The sequence below is a fragment of the Neolamprologus brichardi genome, chromosome 12 (assembly GCF_056152115.1).
Source record: "Neolamprologus brichardi isolate AB-2024 chromosome 12, ASM5615211v1, whole genome shotgun sequence".
NCBI classification, from domain to species: Eukaryota; Metazoa; Chordata; class Actinopteri; order Cichliformes; family Cichlidae; genus Neolamprologus; species Neolamprologus brichardi.
Window position 1 is genome coordinate 17003790 of NC_142115.1, and position 24158 is coordinate 17027947.

Consider the following 24158-nt stretch of genomic DNA (forward strand, 5'->3'; position numbering starts at 1 on the left):
AATGTTCATGCCTTTTTAATTAGTCATTTATTAAAATTATAAATATATATTTTAACTGAAAAGTACAGTTTTTAAATTTAATGTTGCTGAAACAACAAAGTAATAAAAAAATTAATCAATCTGATTGAGAAATCACTCATCTTTGGAAAAGAGAGTTTATTACAGAGAAATGGCTCTTTCCATTTAAACGCTATACTATACGCTTCTTCTGGGGTATATTTTCAGCAGCATATTAAACATATCAGGTCCCCATACGGAGACTCATGTGCTAACGGCTGTCTAAATGACTCGGATAAAGTTTGTAGCATGCCTGCTTGTTGTTATTATCTGCTTCCACTTGTCTTTGCACTAGGATGATGTCGGCGTAAATGTGCAGTCATATTCATTTTGTTCCCACTAGTGCTGTCAGCGTTAATCTCGTTGAAATGACGTTAACGCCACAACACGGCAAATCTCCGTTAACGAGCTACCGCAGATCGCCCCGTGCGTGGGGCTGGACGGCGTCAACACGTTAACGAGCAAACTGCGCTAATGCACTAGTTCCCCCCAATGTAATTGAGCATTGCGTGGCACATCCGACATACGATTTTACTTTTGTCCATGACGCGCTTACCTTCAGGGTCATACGTCACATGAAAACCAAAATAGTTCCAAACGCCAGATCTGAATGAGGGTGGGGGAGGTTCAATTTGCCATGTTGCAAGGAGAGCTTAACTTCTGTCTCGCTAGCTTGCCCTGCGGTCAGTGAATCTGCGTTCGACTACTCCGCCTAGGCTGCACTGTCGAGCACTTGTATTGTTTGATACATATGCGTACCTATGCATATGCGTACATATGCGTACATATGCGTACCAAACCGAAAGCACTGTATCGAACGGTTCAATATCGATACGAGTATTGTTGCACCCCTAATATATATATATATATATATATATATATATATATATATATATATATAAGGACATTTTTTATAAGTAACCCATCTGTTTCAATGCACACTAAAGTATGGGCAGCACATCATAGAAGGTTAGCTAGCACTGAACCTCACTAATGCCCTGTTTGGTGAATAAGGATGGATGCCAATACAAGTGGATGTATGTGAGTTTGGGACACCCCAGCCGTGCTCTTTTCTCCTCGGACAGTGGTAATTCTCTTCTTTTGAGGTTCAAGAGGTCAGTGGATGGTGAGATGGAGTGATGAAACAGGTGAAAGAGAGAAGATAGGATTTAGAGATCAGCGCCTGCTGAGCCAGGTTGTATAGACCAGATGGGTCAGACAAGGGGGAACTGACGTCACAGCAAGGAAACCAAATAGTGAGTGAAGGTGAGATTAAAAAAAAGATGGGGTAGGCCAGAGGAAAGATAGAAAGACTCATCTACTGACTGAGACAGAAAAAAATATACAAAGAAACAGAGTATGAGAAACATTAAATTATTTAAATCCTGTTGACTGCCACTGAGAAAGCACAGTGTAGAGCTGTGGAAAGAGAAAAAAACACAGGTACTGTGTGAATGGAGTGAATACAGATGCAGAAGGAGGATGAAGAGATATATGTGGAGGTAGATGAGTAGCATAGTGAGGAGAAGTGAGTGAGAGAGAGAAATCCAAATGATGGTGTACAGCTGGCAGCCTGTCACAATCTCCAAGGTGTCTCCTGTCACTGTGCTGGCCTGCTGTCACACTCTAGTGGCCTGCCCAGAGCACGCACACACACACAGACACACACGCATATGCACACACATTCAGAGTACACTATGGTCATGAATAAACCATCCTAATCCATAGAGATTATTCAGGAACTGGGGGAGGTGGGTTAGAAACAGACACAGAGAGAGTGAGCAAAAATTGATACTCAGGACTACTTTCTGAGAAGTTAGGTAGCAGACTGTCATGTGTGTTATGGTTTAGGAGACTTTGTGCACTTGGTACAGAGTTTCTGTCATGGGACTCAGTTTGGTGTGCTTTCAGAATGAGAGGTGGAGATGCAGTTTTGCAACCGAGGTGGTATAGATGGTTGCATATATAGAAGGTTAGTCTCCCTCCCATCTGACACTCGGTCAGGACCCTTTGGCTCCACATTTTAATCCACTGGGTACCCTTTTAAAGTCATTGTATCAAAATGCCAAGTACTGTAATAGAAACCTAAATCCCTAAATGTCTGAAGTAGTTATCATGAGACCTTAGCCAAGAGCTCTCTGCACTTCACTGACACTGAACTCATCATTACAGCAACAAGTAATAGGCTGAATCAACTGATAAGTTTGTCTTTAAACATGAGAGTGTATCTGAATGCAAACCCATATCGTTTTGTTGCCTAAACTTGACCAAACAGTGACCTTAATTAAACAGTAAGAATCATGCATAGGATATAAATACAGGTACAAGCTTCAGAATAAACTTCACTCTGAACGGTGCATGCATTATGAGGAAAAACAAGCTATTAACAAGTTTCTTTGGTAGCATGTCCTGTAAACATCTTCTGTTTTTTTAACTCTGGTAAGCTGCTTTGCTATTGTAACCATCTCTGCTAATACACATTTTACAATTAAAATACCCCATCTTCAGTTTTCTTGACTAGAGACAGGCATCTTTGAGTCATAATAAAATGTAACCTTTAAATTGTGACATCAGATTAAACATCTTTCACAGTTTGAGCATTTTACCAATAAATATGTGGGTAGTTGCTCACAACAGTCTTGCACATCACTGGAAAGTCTACATTGATGCAGCTGTGGTGTTGAAGGCCATTATAAAGCACTCCTCTTTAAGGCGAATTGGTTTGTGGTAGCTACTAATGTGGTTAACCTTGCATGCAAATGCTCAAACGGAGTGGAAGTGTGTATGAAGACAGTGCAGGAGAAACTCATCATGTGCAAAACATCTTCCAGTATGTACCAAGTTGAGAATGCAGTGATTATATACACTACCAGTCAAAAGATCTGGTATGTCCAAACATTTGACTGGTATTTGTTGCTAAATTTAGAATTTATTTGATAAACAGTTTAATTATCAATCCACATTATTACTAATAAAATAATAGAGTTTTTTAAATTTTATTCTGCATTTTGCACAGTAGGAAGTGGTCATAAGTAATAATAAACTTTATATAGCACATTTGCAAATCATCATTTGTGGTGGGTCAGTGATGATTTGGGGAGATATATCCTTGGAGGGACACACAGACCTCTACAGGCTAGGCTGACTGCCATCAGTATGAACTCTTAAACCCTCTATCAGAAATCTGTAAGTTGATAATTTTCATCTCCATCAAACAATGTGGCATCCTTTCATTCCTAACACATTACTAAGTCCATATCAATCTAAATATTCCAACTGGTAGCTGGAAGTTAGACTTCAAAAGATTTTCCCAAAGACTGGGCAAATGTGTATGTTCATAACCAGCATAAATCCAAGCATGCAAAGAAAAGCACATGCACAGAGTAGCAGAGGTTTGGGACAGCCAAATCTGTTTACATGTTTGTTTCTCTGTCTGCTTTTAGTTCAATGGCATCATTGATCGGTGGACGAGCTGCTTGAAGTGATGATGCTATGTGTCAGAGGCAGCCGATGTGATGTGCCATCCTTTTGTCATGTCGCCCTTCTCTAATCCCAGCCAGCAGGCCTTGCCTTTATGTGACTGCTGTTATGCCTGCGGTCTCCCACAGTACTGGGGCTTTGTGCTGTGTGTGTGTGCATTTATGCAAGAGTTTGTGTGCACATGTGTGTTGTTGCCTTGACAAATCTATTCAAACCTCAGCCTCCCTGCCTCCATTGGTAGTGGAGGTGTAGGGGAGGGAGGAGGGCCCTTTGAAAGACTCCCCTCCTTCCCTTCTCTCTAGCTGCCTTCAGCCCACTGCTCCACAGCCCAGCTGACATCTTCCTCCAGACAGACAGAATGAATTAAAGGAGATACAATGAGACACTTGATGTAGCAGTCAAGGAGCCCCACTGCTTCTGTGCTACTCTGCACCACTCTGCCCTCGAGCCCGGGCTCAGAGGAGAGCACATCTAGGGCAAACCAAAGGATCTAAAAATACACAATATGCCACTGTTTACCAAGATGACTTATCATCTTCCCCCCAACACCAAGCCCTCCAGCCTCCCCCCCCCTTCATCCCCTCTCATCTCTTGGCTGATCTTTCTTCAACCTCGTTGGCTACTTTTATTCTCTATGCTTTCCAGTGGCTAGCATTTTTGATTGACAGGGCTAAAAATAAATGAAAAAGCACCAGAAAAGAGTAATTCAGGCATTCCTACCATTTAAGAGACACATTCAGTGATTGACTACTTTGGTTCATATGTAATCCATTCTTAAGAAAAACAAACTTTATTTCAATAACAGACTTTTCTGTAAATTTCCCAAATGAATATTTGCTACGGATTTATATGTTCCAGATGTTTCATCACGATTATCTCTTGTAATGAATTTCTATATTTCTCTATAAGCTTGCAGTAAATAAATCACAATGTACCCTCACTGCAGTATATGTCAAGCATATGATGAGAGATTTGCTTTGCCCTAGCTGCGCAGACGTTTTTCAACAAAAATAAACAGCAAATAGGACCTCAGTTTGGATCAGATGTATTCAGTGTCTCTGCTTCGATGTAGTTTTAATATTCGTACAGAAACCAGAGAACTTGTAAAGACTATAGCACAGAATATATTATCCACAAAAGTTATGTGTGTGCGTTTGGGTGATTGTCTTACGTAATTTAAATTGAAAGCATTTGCAGGGTTTGTCTGTTCTGTGAGTCTTGTTTTAGGTCTTTGGGAGTCAGCGTCACAGAGGGCAAAAAGGCAAAAGCATGTGTGCGTCGGTGTGTGTGTGTGTATATTTTGAAGGGTTCACAACTCTACACATCTTCGTGGGAGACCCCTTGAAATGCAGTTACTGACCCACACACACAACCGCACGCGCGCACACAAGCACGTACAATACCGTAATGGCTGTCAGGGGGCCAGGGTGAAAGTAAACAAGGGCAGATAAGCAGTGATTCAGAAGGACACCAGCTGCACATTCTAATCTCTTTACATTTTCTCTTTCTTCTATTGAACTTTTATCTTATCTTGGGGGACGTCTTCTCTAAGCATTCCTTCTCAGCCTCTCTCTGTCTCTTTCTCCCTTTTCCCTTGCTTTTGTACCTACCTTACAAGCCACAGCATACCAATCCACATTGCAGAGTCAAAAGGGAAAACAAACTTTGATGCGCTGTCATCCGCTGACCCGGAGAATGAAAACTTACAGCACTGAAAACTTAAGTTGCCTTATTCTGAAGCATTGATACTTTTGATTAATGGTACATGGGGCTTAAGACCTTATATGTCTAAAATAACCTGCAGTGGTAGGTAGAAAAAAACAGGGGGTGCCAGACAGATAGGAAGATGAAGACAGCATAAAGAAAAAAAAAACGAATGAAGAGGTCTTCTCCTCTTTCTGACAGTAGAGTTGTCAACCACTGGGGTTGTGAGAGGAGTAGGGGTGTTTGCAGGGGGTTATGGGTCAGCAAGCTGGGCAGACACCCTCCCCCAGGGCACTCACTCATCCACTGTGGTAGAAGGCCTCAGCTCTCCACCACAAACAAACGCCAAGCTGTCTGAGCAACATGTCACTGAGCTTTTAATTGCTTGTTCCTGTCTCTCCTTCTCTTCCCCCACCTTACTCATCTACACACACACAGAAACACACACACTTTCTTGCGTACTGTCTTTCTGTTTGTTTCCAGCTTTCACTCCTTTTTCAGTGTTTGGTTAGATGCAGTTGAAACAAAATAAAAAGACACACCCATTATTAACAAGATTAAAGACTTAAATTTTGTACCAAATACTTTGCTTTTATATCTTCATCTTTTACAACAGTTTTTTTCTGTGTTTGTGGAAGTAATAGTGGAAGAAACTGCTTGCTACATATTCATTACTCTCCACATGGCATATTTAATTCTTTTGAATGTCATTTAATATGAGTTTAATTGTTTTATTTTTCTCTTTCTAAAGCACTGTCGTAACTGGGTATCAAGTCCAGAGCCCTTGGACATACCACTGGAGCCTATGATGCCAGACTGCCCCAGAGTCTCTGCAGGTACCAAAACTGTCTGTCCAAAAATATTAACAGTATTTCTCAATGTCTGTGAATCACAGCATAATTGGGATCCCTTTCAGTTTTATTAGATTTTGCTCATTATAAGGCTGTTGAACATTGAAGTATTGGGAGGTTCCTGGTTAAAATTTGACACACGTTTGCGAGCAGAAAACTGGATTGTGCCAATGTTAGATAAGTCAAGCATATTTGTTTCTGCAGTAACAGTTAAAAAGAGGCATGGTTTCTCTGGGTGGTACTGAGAACCTAGTACATCGAGAGGGTTACAAAGAACGATGCAATAATCTGTCCATTGATTTTAACACTTGTATTTGTTGAAAGTCAGTTAAATATCTAGAAACCATAACCACAGATTATTTAGCATGAAAATTGAAGGTGGTTTTTTCGTTCTATATCATTGGTTTAAATATAATGTGGAACTGTCACAGAGGATGTAATAGTGCAGCTTGGTATTTCTTTTAATAAAAAGCAATAAGGACTCATGCAGACTAAAAATAGACTCCTCAGTATTTGTGTATTTTTTCCTTCAGTGATTTAAAGGAGTGGATCAGAATTCAGTCAGTTCAGTACGGTGTGTATTTAGCACATGTCCATGTTTGTGCGCATGTGTCTGGGTAATGGGTACATCTTAAATCTTAGTAGAACAGATTGAGTGTCATTGTTAGACAAACTGTGGAACTGAAGCAGTGGGAGATTATCTTGAAACACAAATAGAGAGGTTGTATCAGCAGCACTGCAGAAATTTTGCTATCTGAGTTCATTTCTGTTTTCATCTTCTTTGTGACCCCCTCTTGCATTTTTTTTTCATCATCCATTCTGTCTCCTATATTCATTAATCCTTTCCTGTGGTGTTTGGCTTCCTGTCCTTGTGCCCTCTCTGTGGTTGACTGGCCTTGATGATGTCACGTCCATCATGAGAATGTGTCCTTAATGTAGGATTAGGGATGAAAGCTGTAATCCTCAACATGACCGTTGATAAGAGATGATGATTGCAGTGTTGTTTGAAGAGTGACACACACACACAGGCATGCTTGCACAGTCCCACACATATGAAAAAAAGAAGGAAAGTCAAGCCTTAAGCAGAAAGCAATATATCTGTCGCAAGTATTAAAAACACCTGTTTTTGCTTTGTTACAGTGTTACACACAAACATACTCGAACGTTCACGTTCTTAGCTCTTCCCTCATTTCCATCTTTGCTCGGGATGCTCTGCTTTGTGATTTTATTCTCTTCAAAGATCCTCCCTGACATCATGGTGAATGTATAGGTCATCTTACACATGCTCCACATGTCTGTGAATACATCTCTAGCACTCCTATCTCATCTCGGCCACTAAAACGGCATGTTCCACATGGAGCTGTGTGGGTGGGTGGCCTTAACATCTTCGAGTGAATCAGCTCCTTGAAATGTCATCTAGCCTTCAATACAAACCTCATGCTGTATTTCATGCTCAAATGTCAGTTTTTTACTTTGATGATTTATGTCTCTTCTGCTCCTTCTCCGTGCCTTCTGTCGGTCAAAAGACAGCAACAGTTGTGCCAAAATATTGAGGTCACCTTTTGAAACTGTTGGCATGCCTAACAATATCTAAACACAGACTTGTTTGACACGGCGTCCATCCATATGTATGCACTATTGACTTGTGCTCTATTGACTTTTGCTACTTTAAGCAAGCTGAAAAGATCTCGGTCTCTAGCCTGTTAACAGAGCTGCCAACTCGGCTTGTCTCTGGTCTTTTAGTGGACACTTCTAATGTCAAAGGTTGGTTCAGTCATCTTTGTGTCCTTGGCAGCCTGGCAGGTTCACAAGCAGCAGCTATTGTGGTGAGAGTCGCAGCAGAGCAACGGAGGTGACGAGGTTGAGAGAAGGTTGAAGGAAGGCTGTCAGGGCATCGTGGCCCAACACTTCAATCAGCAGTCACTCCTGCTACTACGACTGCCTTTGTTTGGGTTGCTATAGTATGGATATGTGTGTGTAGGTGTTTCTAATCAAGGTTGGAGATAAAACCTCTCAGCAACAGAAAACAGACCAGTGAATCCTTGTTATCATGCACGCACATGCATGTGCACATATGCAATGACAGACATCCCAATGTGAACCGCTGCTCTTCTACGTAGCCAGACCGAGGAAGCCCTGGGCCCCTGGCTGCTGCGGAGAATGGCATATGATCACTCACTTAACAGACACACACACACGCTAAGTGTAAGTGTAAGGGTATGGGTCAGGGAGCAAAATGGGAGAATGGGTTGAAGGGTGAGTCTTGCCATTGCTCTTTTGCTCTCCTGCATCCATTCTTCTTTCTTAGCAATAAATAATTTTTCGAAGAAAGATAATTATTCTTGGTTTCACCCTTTATGTATCTACTCCTCTGCATACCTCTTAGCTCTCTGGAGAAATGAGGATCAGTTTTGATTCTGATTTCTTTTGGCAAAAGGATGCAAGGAGCCTTGAAGGCATGTTTGCTATTCCTAAGCATCTGTGAAGCAATGCTGGTATACCATTATATGTTAATGATAATCTTTGGGAGTCTTCACTAATATATCAATAGCATTATCATTGGAAGAAAGCCTGGATCCATCCCCTTCTCCTTTAACTGTCTTGCTTTCCTCTTTCACTACCTTATTCTTTTTGTTATTTGTTTCTTTGCTTGTTTGTTTTGTTTTGGGGTTTTTGTTTGTTTTTTTAATTTGTTTTCTGTAAATCTTTGCTAAAGGAATTTGTTCCTAAGAAGGTCGGTGCTCTGGCATTTGGCAGGGGCCTGGCACACTTGCAGAATTTTATCAGTTAGCAGCACACTGAACACAGGCTAAATATGCAGATAAAGTGGAACCAATCTCTTTCTGGAAAAGCTCCCGTTGTGTGTTTGCGCATGTGTGTGTTGGAGTAGAAGCAAAGCTGACAGAAATAAGTTGAGGAGTTGGGTGCTTGTTAATGTGGGGGTTGCAGAAGCCTTCCCAACATGTAATCATTCCAAACCTGGACTGTTTAGATGCCAAGCAAAGGATAACGTTCAAAGTTGGAGAGAATGAGGGTGATCAGAAATAGATGGATAAAAAAAGAGCAAATACAGGAGAGTGTTACTTGTAATGGCTCTTCTATTTTTGTTGGGGGGTTGGGGGGGTGTTTGCCTTGTTTGAAGTATTTGGAGGGGGTTTTCTGAGACTGAAGATCAATCATTTATTAGTAAGGCTGTACTTTGGGAAAACCCCATTGCTATTAACACACCAATACATAAAAACACACACATGAACACACAACTTCCTCTTGGGTGATTATTCATTGTCCAAGCTGATTATTAATTACAAAGGGAGAGCTCTCTGAAGGTAAACACTGATTAATGGCTAACAAAAGTAAGTTAATGTCTTACCTGTACTTTAATTACCAACCATGCTCTAGTACAAGAGTCCCAGCACAATGCTGTAATTAACCATAATGGACTGCAGAACGGGGCTCACTTTCGTTTCCTGTATAACATATATATGCATTGTATGTATTTTTTTTTTACTTTTGCTGTTAAAATCAAATATTAATTATTTTTATCTGTATCATGAATTGTTACAGAAGTAAGAATTATTTTTGTGTGATGACAAGGGGGGACACTTTGATTTTTTTAAACTAATAATGTACTAAGACTTTTAAATAAAAGTAGGCATGCTGACACATAATGTCAAGCTTTTATTGCAAATGTGTTTCATCCTGCTCTAGGTTTGACTTGACTGTAACCCTCACCTCCCTGATCCACGCATTGCCGACTGTGAAACACCTTTAGCTGTCTCCACTTCTTCACCACACAAAAACATCAATCTGTCTTTCTCTCTCTTACACACACACACACACACACACACACACACCAAACATACACATACACAGAAACAGTGTGTGATTGATATTTGTGTGAGCTGATTTGGGAAATTTAGACCCACTCAAATGAAGCTCACCTCCTCTAACCTCTGTTTTTTCAGCTTGGTAGGGTGGAAGTCCGCTGCCTTGGTAGAAGGTCACATGGAAGTGAATGTGTGTATCTTGTATATGTGTGTGTGTGCATGTGTGTTTTACGAGTGTGTTTTCACATACCTATTATGTGTTTTTTCGTAGCCTCACTTGCACATTCTGTGTCAGAATTGCAGGATGTAGAGAGGTAAACTCAGGTGAACTGGATGCTAACCTCTGATCTGGATCCAGAGGGTCGGGGCATTGTCTGGGTCAAATCATTGCTAGACTAAATCATGATGATGTGGAAAATGCTGATGTCAGTGACTCACAAATGTATTTTTCTGTTTCAAAGTGTTCATATTGAATTTCTAACATATTGAATTCAGCATCATAAACTCTTTCAGATGATCAGAATACCAATTCATAAGACCATAAGCCTAAATAACAGATACATCTGACTGAAATTTGCCTGCATAACAGAGAGAAAGACAGCATGTCACATATCTTTTTTTTTTTCAAATGTTTACCCCCTTTTCATTCTTATATATCCTATAATTTGTGTTGTGAGTACTGTAAAAGGACAGAATTAGTGTTTTTTGTTTTTCATTGGTACTGTCACGGTTTGGCAGGGCAAACCGTGGGGAAGTAGGGAAGGAGGACCCAGGCGCGGTGCTCTGTGTATAAGCAGTGCATTTATTTACAGTGAATGGAACAATAACAGTAAATTCCCGTGCTCTCCCGTGACTCCCGTGTCGTGTCTTCTCAAAAAGTCCGTGCTCCGTGTTCTCCACTCTCGTGTGTCCACACACCCCGTGCTTACTGCCCTCCGGCGTTCCACGCTCCTCCTGAGGGGAAATAACAGAGGCAGCCGTCAAGACACTTAATTCCAGTAGGCATACACTCACAGACTTAACTAAGCTGAAGACTAACGTGGAGTCTCATGGAATGATCCCGCGTCGGTGGGAGCTCCATCGGTCTCCTAAATAGCTCCCCCGACGAGCCTGATCAGCAGCAGGTGTGTGTGGGGCTTCAGGCGTGGCCAATACTCTAGCAGGACTATGCCCATCAGGCCTGCTGGTGCTTGGCATCCACACACACATATATACGCACACATACCTATACACGCCTACACATACAATAAGTGGAACACCGAACAGAAGCATAGACTTACAAATACATATTACAATAACAAGTCCATAACTGCTCAGGGATCCTGGGTCGCTCAGACCCAGGACCCTGACAGGTACTGATAATTGTATTTTACAACCATTAAAATTTTGATTTGAGAGAATCATGGTTAGAGAGAAAAATAAATATCTTGTTTGGTCCTACAAATTTTTATTTGAGAGAGGGAAAAACTGGGTACGCCCTGTTTACATTTCCATTTTATTCAGATGAATTCTCAATATGAACAGTCAAAGTACAACAAAAGCACTGGTATGTTATGTAGGTGACATCTCACTAACATATCTGAGATATGATCAGGTATCATACTTCATCACTGAGGTTAAGAAAAACAGGTGATGCTTTCTTTTACAATATACAATACAGACTCACTCTCTATATTTTGCACAATGCCCCAACTGTTTTGGGAAAGAGTTGTTATTCTACAAGCATGGTGTGTAAAATTACAAAATTACCTTAAAGACTCTGTCTCTCTTGCTCCTAAGCTTATATTAGTATTAGCCATGCTGTCATATGAATCTATGTCAGGCAACTTTTATTTGCAATCCCTTGACTATCACTTGGCTAGTATTAGCCTTATAGTGAAGCACGGTGATGGTAGCATTATGCCTTAGAGATACCTCTCTCCAACAGGGATGAGGAAACAGAACCAGGGATGAATTAATTCATTCCATTCTTTCTTTCGCAGTTTTATGAATACTGCTCTTGTCAGCTATTACATACATTTTGTATACATATTTGGAATAGGTATACGCTGTCGATAGATAAATGTATGGGACATATACTTGTACTCTGACAAGAGCTCATACCCTTTCATTTTTTAAGCTACCGTAATTATGCTAACCACAAGCATGTCTGAAAAGCCCAGTCTGTGGTCTTCTATTCAACCCTACACTAGGTAAACTCTATCCAGAAGGCATTTTTTCTACTCCTTCTCTTACTCATACTCTACCCATCATCCCAGGAAGGAGAAGAAAGGAGAGAGACAAAAAGGGAAGGAGCCTGGCATGCATAAATGAAAGTTCAACAAGGTTCAATGAAACACTTATACAATTTGCCGCAATATAGTAGGGTTTTATAATCTCATTATCATCTTAGTGCCAGATTTGCCCATGAGGGCCGTTCCGTATTCAGTGTTATTAGCTCCTTAGATTTGTCCATTTGTCCTTCTGCTACTAGCCTTGCAGCCAATCACTGGGACAGAATCTCTAATAAATACCCCCTCCTTTTTGCTTTATCTCCACTTGCCTTACCTTCTACATTTTAATTTATGGCTTTTTTTTAAACTTTTATTTGCTATGGGGCACGCGCTAACTATTATTCTGGTAATGACTATATAAGTTTCTTTATGTGGTAGTAATTTCTTTGTAAAGACATCTGTATCTACTTTACAGTATCTTCACCTTTAGCTTGTATACATTTGGATTTAAATTTTAATGTATGACTTCAAAACAACTTTTCATTTGAATTTAATCAGTAAGCTTCAAATGATTGTTTCCTTTCTGTACGTTTTGAATGAATGTTACATTTGTTTACTGTGATAGTGTTTTTAATATTCTTTCCGAATCAAGGCTCTTTTTTCACTCTCTGATTATTCAGGGTCAGATGGGGGCGCTAATGTGCAGGATACAGTAGAGCAGTCCACTGGCTGTATTTGAATTCCCAAGCCTCTTAGCTGATGTGGGCAGTGTCCATCCTTGGTCACTCAGGGCATCCCCAGATTAGTGCTTCATGGACATGTATCTCATTTGCCCATATGGCCTTTTCTCATTGAGTCGATATAGGCTTTAATCCGCCCATGCCTTTATCCCTGACCTCGACATGTGGCAAACTACTTAGGAAAAAAAACACAAATTCTATATATACAACATGTGATCGCTGCAGCATCAACAGGATCAAAAGTAAAGATCATGATGCAAAACTAATGCTAGTGTATTCCTGATCATCGGGAGCTGTATGGGTTTCTTGATACTTTTGTGTTGGGAGTACTCAGAAAGTAGGGAATATGCTAAAAATACTCTGGGTTCTTGCTTTGTCTGGAATTAATCCAATCAGCCCCAAAGGGGGACAGTAAAGCCTAACCACTGCTAGCATTATGACTCTTAGCAACTTTCTTCATCCCAGGTCTCCCAGTATTACTGTACAGTTATTAACAAAGCACACGTTTTTGTTAAACCCAGAAACATAAAAAAAGCAAATGGTGCCTAACCGGTCCAGGAGCTTGTTGACCCAGCGATGAGATAAACTGTGACACTTCATCCACTTTATGGTAGTCAACACAGAACCATATAGATCCATCTTTCTTTACCACAAGAACTATGGCGCTACACCATGTGCTGTTGACTTTTCCATTAGCGAATTCTCTCTGAACACTTTGTCTTTTATGTACATGTGTATGTACCGTCATGCCAGGGCAGTTTCAAAATGATCCTCTATGAGGCTGGTACGGCCGGGCAGGGGGGAGAACACATCTGCAAAATATTGTTGCAATGCAGCAATGTCCGTGTGAGAAGGCCATCACAATGGAGGCAGGCGGAATTTGGCACCTCCAGTCCCAACAAGGCTCACCAGAGAAACGGTTTTAGGCTCTCTCCGCAGTTTCAGGAGGTTGAGGTGATATATTTGTGTCCGACTGTACCACTTCATAGTCTACATGTCCCACTCACTGTGTGACCACAAAGGGTCCTTTTCAGTTCCTTTCCACCGGTGGCTTCCTGCCGAAAGGTTACCTTAAAGGGAGAAAATCCTGGGGAACCTCCCACACTTCGAACAACAGAGGGTCTAACCAACGATCTCAATTGCATTCATCCTCATGAATGAACTTATGAATCATGGATTTTAAAGTCTTATACAGCCTCTCCACCAGCCCGTCATTCTGAGGGTGGTGGACGGTGGTCCGAAAAGTTTTAATTCCAAGTCATTTGTACAGTTCTTAGTTCTTAGCTTAGTGTGCGAGACAAGAACAATGTGCCCTGGTCAGTCACTATATCTTTTGGGATGCTGACGAACTGAAACACCGTCTCCTCCTTCCCAGAGTCAGTGTTGAATCATCTCGCTTCACCACTGTACGCAGTGCAGACACTGCATTCTGCTAATGGTCATAATTGCATCTCCACACACTATCCCAACAGGTTATTAAACTGTGGCCAATCTGTCCCTAGAATTAAAGGATGCATCAGGATCGAGCTAGATGCAACCTTCATTTTAAGCTTTTTACTCTTGTATTTAATTTTACAGCAGCACTGTGGGATATTTTTGTATGTCCCCATGTACACACTTGTCCTCCACCTACTCTGTCTCCAACAATGCCCGGGCCGAACCAGAGTTTGGTGGATCAAGGTCTGCGTGCAGCCCGAGTCGACCATATCCTGGCGTGTATCCCCTAAACACCTTACAGGTATGGTGTACATCCTTCCTGGACTGGGGGAAGGTGTTGGAGGGCTGGTGACACGGACCACCTGCCCCACCTCCGTCAGCAGGCATCACTGGTGCCAGTCTATAGCTGCCTTCACGTCCAACACACCTGCATCAGCAATTGCGAGGCTCCCTGTGAGTTGGGGAAGCACCCTTCATTGCTGGGGAGGCAGTAGAGCGTGTGTTAGAGACCACCTCTCGTGGCAGCTGCTCTGCGGCCCGCGAAGCTGTAGTGGATCTGGGGAGCCTGGCCGACTCTGCTGCATAGAGCCAGAGCAACCAGGTCCTCCAACTCTCTTGTCTGATCCTTGGCCTGATCCCATAGCCATGGGAGCTAACCTTGATGCAACGCCACCTGCTCCCGGTGCATGGTGGCCATTTCCACCAGCAATGTTACCAGTACTGCCACTGGCTGCACTGGTCATGGCTCATCCCGCAACTGGTTTTCGACACCACTGTGACACAATTGATCCATATGTACAAACTGTTACAGGACTGATTATGTTTTATTTGACACTTTTTCAAGATCTCTGTGCAGCTTTTCAGACGGCTTGTTCCCAGAACAGCCATCCTCTCTCCAATTCCAGCTGGCAACTGAAATAGCAGGACTGATCACACCAATCAGTCCCAGCTGCTCTGCCAGCAGAACCCACTGCCCCACCCTCCTCTGGAGCGGAGCCGTAGACCACACCCCCACCACACAAACCTTAGACAATGCATTCAGACAAGCTGCGATAAAACCAAGATTCATCCATTGGATTGATAGACGGAGAAGCAGCATTTGTCACTCCAGAGAACATGTCTCCACTTCTTTTTACTGAGTCCAGTGGTGTCATGCTTTACACCACTGCATCTGGCACTTTGCATTGTGATTGATGAGGCTTGGATGCAGCTGCTTGGCCATGGAAAGTTATCCCATGAAGCTCTCTACGCACTGTTCTTGAGCTAATCTGAAGTCCACATGATGTTTGGAGGTCTGTAGTGATTGACTCTGCAGAAAGTTGGCGACCTCCATAAGCTATGTACCTCAACATCTGCTGACCCCCCTCTGTGATTATACGTGGCCTAGCGCTTCATGGCTGAGTTGCTATTGTTCTCGATTGCGTGCACTTTGTCATAACAATGGACTCTGGAGCATTTAGTAGTGAGGAAATTTCACAACTGGACTTGCACAGGTGGCATTTCCAGCACGGTACCACGCTGAAGACACTGAGCTCCTGAGGGCTCATTTTATATACCTTAAAGTTTTAGCAGTTAGCCAGCTTGCCGTAACGTAATATAAAGCAAGATGGTGCTGTATAGGCATGCAAAAAATGTACAAAGTCGACATAAAGCATTCAGAAGTTACAATAAATGTCACATGCGTCACATGGTTTGGACTTTCAAGGAAGAGCTGACAGTGAGGGTAGGGGCTAACATCAACTCTATCACAAAATACGTCAGATAATTTGGGTTTGAAAAGATTGATTTCTTGCGGCACCAGAATATAATTAGAGTTTTTGTCAAGTCTCCAAGCTCATCACGCCCCACAAAATTGATACATACAGAAATTTGGAAGTTATGAGTAAACATCCTCTGGAGCCTACAGGTGGGTGCTGAGATGTTGAAGGGTTTGAAACAGCAGACAGGGCAGCAGGGAAACACTGACTAACATAAGAGACGATAAACTTTGTAACTTAAATAGTTAGCTAAAATGACATGGTGTTTTTCATATACGAAGTTAGAAAAGTGAAGCATGTTACATGATTGCAGTGCTAGAGTTTCATGTCTGTTCATTTTATTCATCTGCATAGCTCTACTGAATCTTGTGTAAAAGAGCTCCAGACTAGGTCACCTGCTATGTATAAGCACATAAGGCTTATAAGTCTATATATATATATATATATATATATATATATTACACTCATTACACTCATTGGTCGAAAGTATCCAGAGTCGTACGTAGTGAGGAGGTGAAATTATTAACAAGATAATCGACCTCTGTTGGGGTAGCGTTCAGATAGCTGCTCTGCTCTGTGTTGGTACAGGGCATTGACGATGATAACAGTGGCTGGATTATATTCTTAAACTTAGTTACAGCGCTTTCAGAAAGACATCTACTTTGATAAAGTCCACTCTCCACTGCTGCGTAATCAATTATTGTAAATGTAAATGTTATCAAGAAATGATCAGACAGGAGAGGGTTTTCAGGAAACACTGTTAAATGTTCAGTTTCTATGCCATATGTTAAAACAAGATCTAGAGTGTGATTAAAGTGGTGGGTGGGTTCTTTTACATTTTGAGAGAAACCAATTGAGTCTAACAACAGATTAAATGCCATGTTGAGGCTGTCATTTTTAGCATCTGCATGGATGTTAAAATCACCCACAATAATTATTTTATCTGAGCTCAGAACTAAATTAGATATAAAGTCTGAGAAATCAGACAAAAACTCTGTGTAAGGCCCAGGTGGACGATAGATGATAGCAAGTAAGACTGGTTTCTGAGTTTCACAGCTGGGGTGGACAATGTTAAGCATCAGGCTTTCAAATGAATTAAAAGTCTGTCTGTCTTCTTTTTAAGTCAACCGAATGAAAGGAATATTTTCATTCCTTTTCATTTTCAGTATGCTAGTTCACTCTATGTTCCAAAGAGTGAACTAGCATACTGCAAAATTTAGCAGTATTTGCAAACTTCAAAAAGCAAATGGCCTAGATCTTAGTTCCACTTATCTCTTACCCGTAACTTCAGTGGAAATTTCAAATTCAGGATCTGACACAGACTGATTCATGTTCTACACAGTTCTTACAAGTTCATAGAAATTTCTGTTCAATTAGAACCAAGTATTTGAGTTGATGATTGTAATTTGTGTTTCAACAATTTTTTCAACAATTTTTTGATTAATGTTTTATTTCCTTTACAATATTATACTTTAATGTATAATATTGTAACAAAACATCAATCAAAAAATTGCTCTCTTTTTTATTCGGGCTACTTACATTTATTTTGGGCCACCAAAAACTGAAGAGTCCCTGCCCGAAGGGCTACCAGGGATTTTGAAATTGCGAACCCTGACTTGATAAACTGCTTCAGTGTACTTTAGTACAATATAACTGCACTAGATGCCCAGAACAGTGAAAATATTCCTTTCATTCGGTTGACTTAAAAAGAAGTTAGCAATAACTTTTTTTGCAGTCACCTTTGTCAGTGTGTTCATATATTTAGAGCTTAACACTTGCATCTGTGTGCCATACCCTTTTGTGTACCTATGATATTTTGTGTGTGTTTTGATTTCATATGTCCTCCATACATAAATAATCAGTTCAAGTCCAGTAAAGGAATAAACTCAGTTTTCACATTAGTTTAACTATCATCTTATCATTACTTAGCTACAGTAGCAGGGGGTTGGTGGGGTAGGTCCTTGTTTTTTTTTATTTTTACATTTTATTTATTTATTTATTTTTGTTTTGTTTTGTTATTCTTAAAAAATCTGGTATATTTAATATATTACTCTGTTTTTAAACCTTTTTAAATTAGCCTTTATAGATATGTTTTGGCATCACGTTTATCACCTGTCTTCTTTGGGCAGTTTTATTATAATTAACTGCTTAATATGGTTACTATAAATTGTTTAAAAATACACACATACAATAGAAATACACATAACTATTATTACAGAATTTTTAAAAAGTCATCCTTGCAAAGTCCTTGAGACATAATCAGTTTCAAATTATTTTTATTTGTCTTTTTCTGAGAAGAAAATTTGAGCTTATTTATATAATTATGTAAACAAAAGTGATGGTAAGTACAGTGGCTAACCAGATTTTGAGTATGCAGCGGTGACCTTGAATCCTTTGCTGTGTTCCACTTTGACAGATAAAAACTTTATTAACGACCCATCTTCAGGAGAGCAAACAAATCGCCCATGAAACCAGTGTGTTCTAGTATTAAAAGTATATGGCAATTAGAGGATGATTTTTTTTTCTTCTTCACTGAAAGCACCAAGAAGAAGAAAGGGGTAATAAACACAGCTTGTTTGTGGCATAGCAAGCAGTAATTATGAAGTGCTCAGAGAGTTGTTGTGCTTATTGTGCCTGGGAGTAATGAGATAGGCTGTGTTGATCCCTAACTGATGCTATGGCTCCTAATCCTCAGCTCTCTTTTCCTGCTTCTCTTGTTTATCCTCCAACATCCCTTTGACCGTCACTGGCTTGTCACTGCTCCGGGTTGCACCAAGCGAACTCTGACCTGCGTGTCAGTGGACTTTTCAATGGTTTGAAAATGGTTTGGCATTGAGTTGAAGCACAAAGCAACAAATGAGTTATAAAGAGCAGTGTGATATGTTTTTCTGAGTGCAAGCTTTTGTTTAACTACCAAACATGTTCATCTTTAAAACAATTGCCTTAACTTGCACTTGTGTTTTTTTATTATTCTTTCTAAGCCCGCATTTTCCCATTTGTCCCATTTCTCTTAAGAGGTCTTCCATGTTATGCTGACTGACATGCATATTTCTGGCCAAGCAACACATTTTGAAATCCTGTTATATAGTGTCTGTCTTCTCTGAAAGATTCTGGAATCAGACCAGTCTTACTGTCACTTTTTTTTTCTTTATCTCTTCACTTTCTTTTTTGGGCTTATTTTTCTGAAACTCAAAGGTTACCTCTCCTGACATCTCCTAAATCTGTGATTTTTGACCGGTAATCTTTATCAATGTGGTTTTGTGGTGTGAGCCCTTAGATTTGAGTCTTATGGGCACACATTCCTGCTCACACAAAAACTCACTTATGTATATCCCCCCAAGATGAAGAATGCTGTGTGTACAACCATGTTATCAGGGTGACCTAGAGACAGACTGGTTATCACTTCTTTGAGCCTCTCAGGGCTAAACCACAGAGCCAGCGGAAAAACACCACTCCTGCCTTCTCTGTCCCTGTGTGCTGGTCAGTCACTATGTCCATCTACTGCAGTGCACAGTTCCTATCTAATCAACATAGACAGGACACTCGTCCACATAGACAAAAGCAAAACCTGCATGTATGCTCACAGATTCACAGGCACCCTCAGAAATAGCCCTACAAATGTATACACACACAGTGCAACACACACGCACGACACACACACACACGTACTACATGCTCATAATCAGTAGGAAACTCATACTGATCTGGGTCCTCTGGATTTCCAGATATAACTAGTTCTAGTGAGACCTAACGTTGGGTGGTGCACATGCCACCAGAAAGTTTGATAAGCTGGCCTTTTGACAGAAAGTAAATAGATGGGGTATACACATTTTGGATTTTCATTTTGTGCAGCTGTGACGCACTGGCTATTCCTAATTAGTGCCACTCTGTCACTTTTTCAGATCCTATCAGACTTCACAGCCAAAGTCTACTTTTTAAAATTAAATGTATTGTGAGGCATAAATTCCAGACCTTCTGATGGTACAAAGTATAGTTTATATATCAAATATCAATATCAAAAAGAAAAGGAGTAGAGGAGAGGTGAGGTGAGGTGAGAAAAGAGCTTTAACGATGAGAGAAAGTACTACAGACAGATGGTTAAAGGAGTCTAGGTTATAGCTTTGGCCAAATAGCAAACCCCCAAATGTACTTAGCTAGTGCAGGACCTGGAGAATTTTAAGGTAGAACCATATTGAAGTAATATGTGCACAATCTAGTTCTGGCATTTTTGTTGAAGTAGGAAAGGTGTTTCTGGAGGGTTTATCTGCAATAGTACAAGTTTTTTTGTTTGTTTGTTTTGTTTTTGTGATTCCAGCTATTAGGGAAAATGTACATTTTTTGTTTGATTGAAGGTTGACAGGGGGTTTGCCGAATTACCTCTAGGACTAGAGGTAGTTCTACTCGCCTAAGGTAATTCCCAACCCACCCTAAAAAAGGCTAAAAATAAAATCCTCATTCCATGCATAGAGGTTTTCTCTGGATTTCTCCGAATCTTTTAACGATCTTCTTAATGTGTCATAATGATCACTGAAATCCTAGGTAATGTTACTTTCAAATGTATTTCCAATGTATTTCAATCTATTTTCATCAAATAAAAAAAGTGTCATCTGTTGTTAAAAAGGCATTAAGGTTTCTCAGTTTTAACCTACTAATTTTAGGTAAGTATAGGATGTAGATGATTTGCCAATCATAGCTTTCTGGTTTTGTTTACATTTCTCAGTGTCCCAACAGAGTAGATGAAAAGTTTAGGCTTACACTTCATGTCGGAAACACTTCATGACTGTTAAGTGAGGTTGGCACCAGCTGCTGGAGCAGCGTTGTGGAGAATGGAAGGGGATGAATTGCCTTTGGCACCAGGCTGCTATCAGGTAGTAATTAGTATAGCTAACATCCCAGATGAAGGAGTCGAGTCTAGGTCAGGGTAAAAAACTTCAAGGTTCTTAGTAGGTAAGGGTTGGAGGTCATGCCTCCCACCCTCACAGAATATTAGCTCATGCCATGCCTGGTCAAATTTGCTGAAACGTCTATTGGCCTTTGACCTTAAGGTGTTGCAGGCAGTCACATGTCAGGTTAGTTCCTGTGGACAATGTTGAATGTGTTCTTATTAGATTGCCCTTGTAGTTCCTACTCAGGACCTGTCTAACCCTGGCGAGAGCTGAGATTTAGTCTTATACACGATGAAGCTTTTGACATAGATGTTACCTTACAGCTTAAAGCCATGCTTGGCATTCCAGCCCTGCTGTGGCCCCAGGATCAACCTTTTTCTGTCACACAGATATGTCTTTGAGGAGTCAACAGAGAAATGAATGCATGTATGGATGAACGGCTGGATAAGAGAAAGATTGTTTTGTTTCACATTCTAGAAATCACAGTATAATCTTTTTCATATATCTGGCGAGAAAATTCTGATGAATGTATGTGTGTATAGATGGTTAGGGGGGGTCACTGTACTCAGTCCTGGTTCCTTAAAAGACCTCTAATCCTCTAATGCAACCATAATCTCCTTTAATACGTTGAATATTAGTCGACAAATCACATGATAATAAAGTGGTATGAAAATGTTTCTTTTGAATGACAGGGTATACGAAGGATTTAACCTGAAGGTCTAATCGTAAACACTCAGGAATTGTTATGTTGACCATGTCAAAGGGTTTATGTTTGCTGTTGGCCTGTAGCCTTAAAACAGCTGGAGCTGAACCTCACCAGCCAAATTAAATTGCCACCACTGATAAATAAAAACAGATTTTAGTCACTGTAGACTGTTTTTTTTTTTCTGAATGCATGTATTTACTATTTATGATCATATTTTATAAATATTAATCAGGGATTTATGTCTTTTTTATGTACCGAATACTTTTCTTTGAAGAACTTTGTTCTCTGAGGAATTAAGATAAACAAGGTTCTATTCATATAAAAAAAGAGAAAAGGTTTGAACTATGCGAACTTTGGTGCATTTTACTCATCCGGTTTGCTGCTTGTGGTGCTCTTCGTCTCTTGAATCCTGGCCTACTTTCTGTATCATGTTTTTGGAAAACATGAGCTAAGCTGCAGTGCACAAACCAAACAGCCATTAGATCGCTGCACAGTATGCCTGACCTCTGACCAGCTAAGCCCCTGCCCTTCCCCCTGGTAAACCCCCCCCTTTTCCCCACCGCCCCCACACCTGCCTCATGTCCTGACCCATCCTTTCTTGGAAATTATATTATGGTGTTTGGATCATCCTCCTCGACTTCCTCCGTACTGTAATCATATTTGCTTTGTCATGTGTGGCTGTTCACAGATGGTGTGTGTGTGTGTGTGTGCGTGTGACGCCCAGCTCACTTACAGCTGTTGGGAGCTCACTGGTCCTATTTTCTCTTTGACACATCCCTGAGACGGTTGTCTTACCCAAACATACACATGTGGCTACACATGGGTAACATGTTTAACAGTGGTCTATGGTGTACTCCTCCATCCTTTACTTACTGGCTTTAATGATCTTCCTTCATTCAACCATCATTTGACTTGTCATAATGAAAATGTTAACCGGAATGACTGAATAAGTGTAAAATGTTGCGTCTCGGGCAAAAAGAGGGAGAGAAAGCACAGCAGGGTGAGAGGTCCTTGGCAGCAGTCCAACAGTTGGCGTCTCGGTGTCCACATTTAGTTCCAGCTGAGTGCCCACAGCGGGCATGACTGTGCTTCCTTCACTCTGACCCCTCGACAGAGGACTGTGGCTTGCCTATTTCCACGATCCCATTTGATTTTCTGTTTTTGTCTTCTTCTGTCTTTGTGTTTTGAAAGTGGCTTGACAACAGCCAGTATCCTGAGATTTTAGAATTGATTTGTCTAAGCAATGGGAAAGGTTTACTGTTGGACAAAATCTTAGAAGCTCTTTAAAAAATCTTAAAACAATATTATTTTATTTTATCTTTAAAAAATTGTAAAATCATTTGTATCTATCAAATATCTAATATTTAAATTCAAATTATGTAACTTATGTACTTTTTTTTTTTTTTGCTCCCATGTAAAATGATTAAATTTTTGGGTACTGAGCCCAATTTGTTGATTATAGAGAAACCAAAAAACATTTTAACTTTAACTTAACATGTCGAGGAGCTTATATTGAATTTGGTTTAAATGTTGTAATTAGATTACAATTACAATACAATATATAGTTCCCAGAATTCGATTATTTCAAAAAGTTTAGTTTTGCTAAATGTGGTGATTAACACGTTTAGTTTTTATTTTTATGATTGGCAGCCACTTGAAGTCACACTGAATGGAAATCAGGCGGTTCTTTCTTGTTTTTCCAATAGTTATTTTTTCCAATACAGTTGAGAAATTTTTATGCACTTCTGCACTTGACAATTTTAGAAAATGTTAGTTTTTTGGGGGGGGGGAACCACACTGTCAGGTGTTGTGTGTTCATGTGAAGAAAGCTTCAGTGACAAAGCCTCGGCATATTCTTTGAAGACAAACTCCATCGCTTTTATTCTCATATTTCTTTGGTACATAATCAAGTCTCTTGTTTAACCTTAGGTCCCGCTTATCTTAACTTTTCCAATTTCCCATCATTTTTGTCTTTTTTTTACTTTACTCAGATCCTTAATAATATTATTACTTGAGATTTGTAAACTTTTTAATTGCTCATGTCAAAATTCAAAGTCTAAATATTTTGCTTTTTTCCATCTCCAGCCTCTTTGTTTGTCTTCTTTGGCTGACATTATGTGATTTATTTATTTTATTTTATTTTATTTTACACAAGGCATTGCTCTTAACGTTTGTATAATGTAATACAATGAAAACTTCAAAGGCAAGAATTCAAAATTTTACAAAATTGTTAATTGAATAAATTATCAATGCCTGTACTACAACTTAAGTATTCATCTGATAGATATGAAGCTAAACACCCATAATATCTAAACGGCACTGCATTTCCTGCTAAGTAAGACAAATAACAACAAGTCAGATGTGTGAGATTTTCAGTTTTTGACTGATTTTCATATTTCTGTTGGCTAACTGACTTATGATACGTAATTGTATGCTGTTGTTGTTCTTGTGTCACACTAACTAACTTAATTAATACTGATTAAATGCTTGAAATAATACA

The 24158-nt window shown here is 40.1% G+C and overlaps 1 protein-coding gene across 1 annotated transcript in view; it reads left to right on the forward strand.

Moving 5' to 3' along the window:
- Positions 1-24158, forward strand: part of arb2a (ARB2 cotranscriptional regulator A) — a 162490-nt gene that overhangs the window by 105356 nt on the left and 32976 nt on the right. The window contains exon 10 of the mRNA XM_006784093.2: positions 5993-6077. Coding sequence (XP_006784156.2) covers positions 5993-6077 — 85 coding nt within the window. The remainder of the gene's footprint in view (positions 1-5992; positions 6078-24158) is intronic.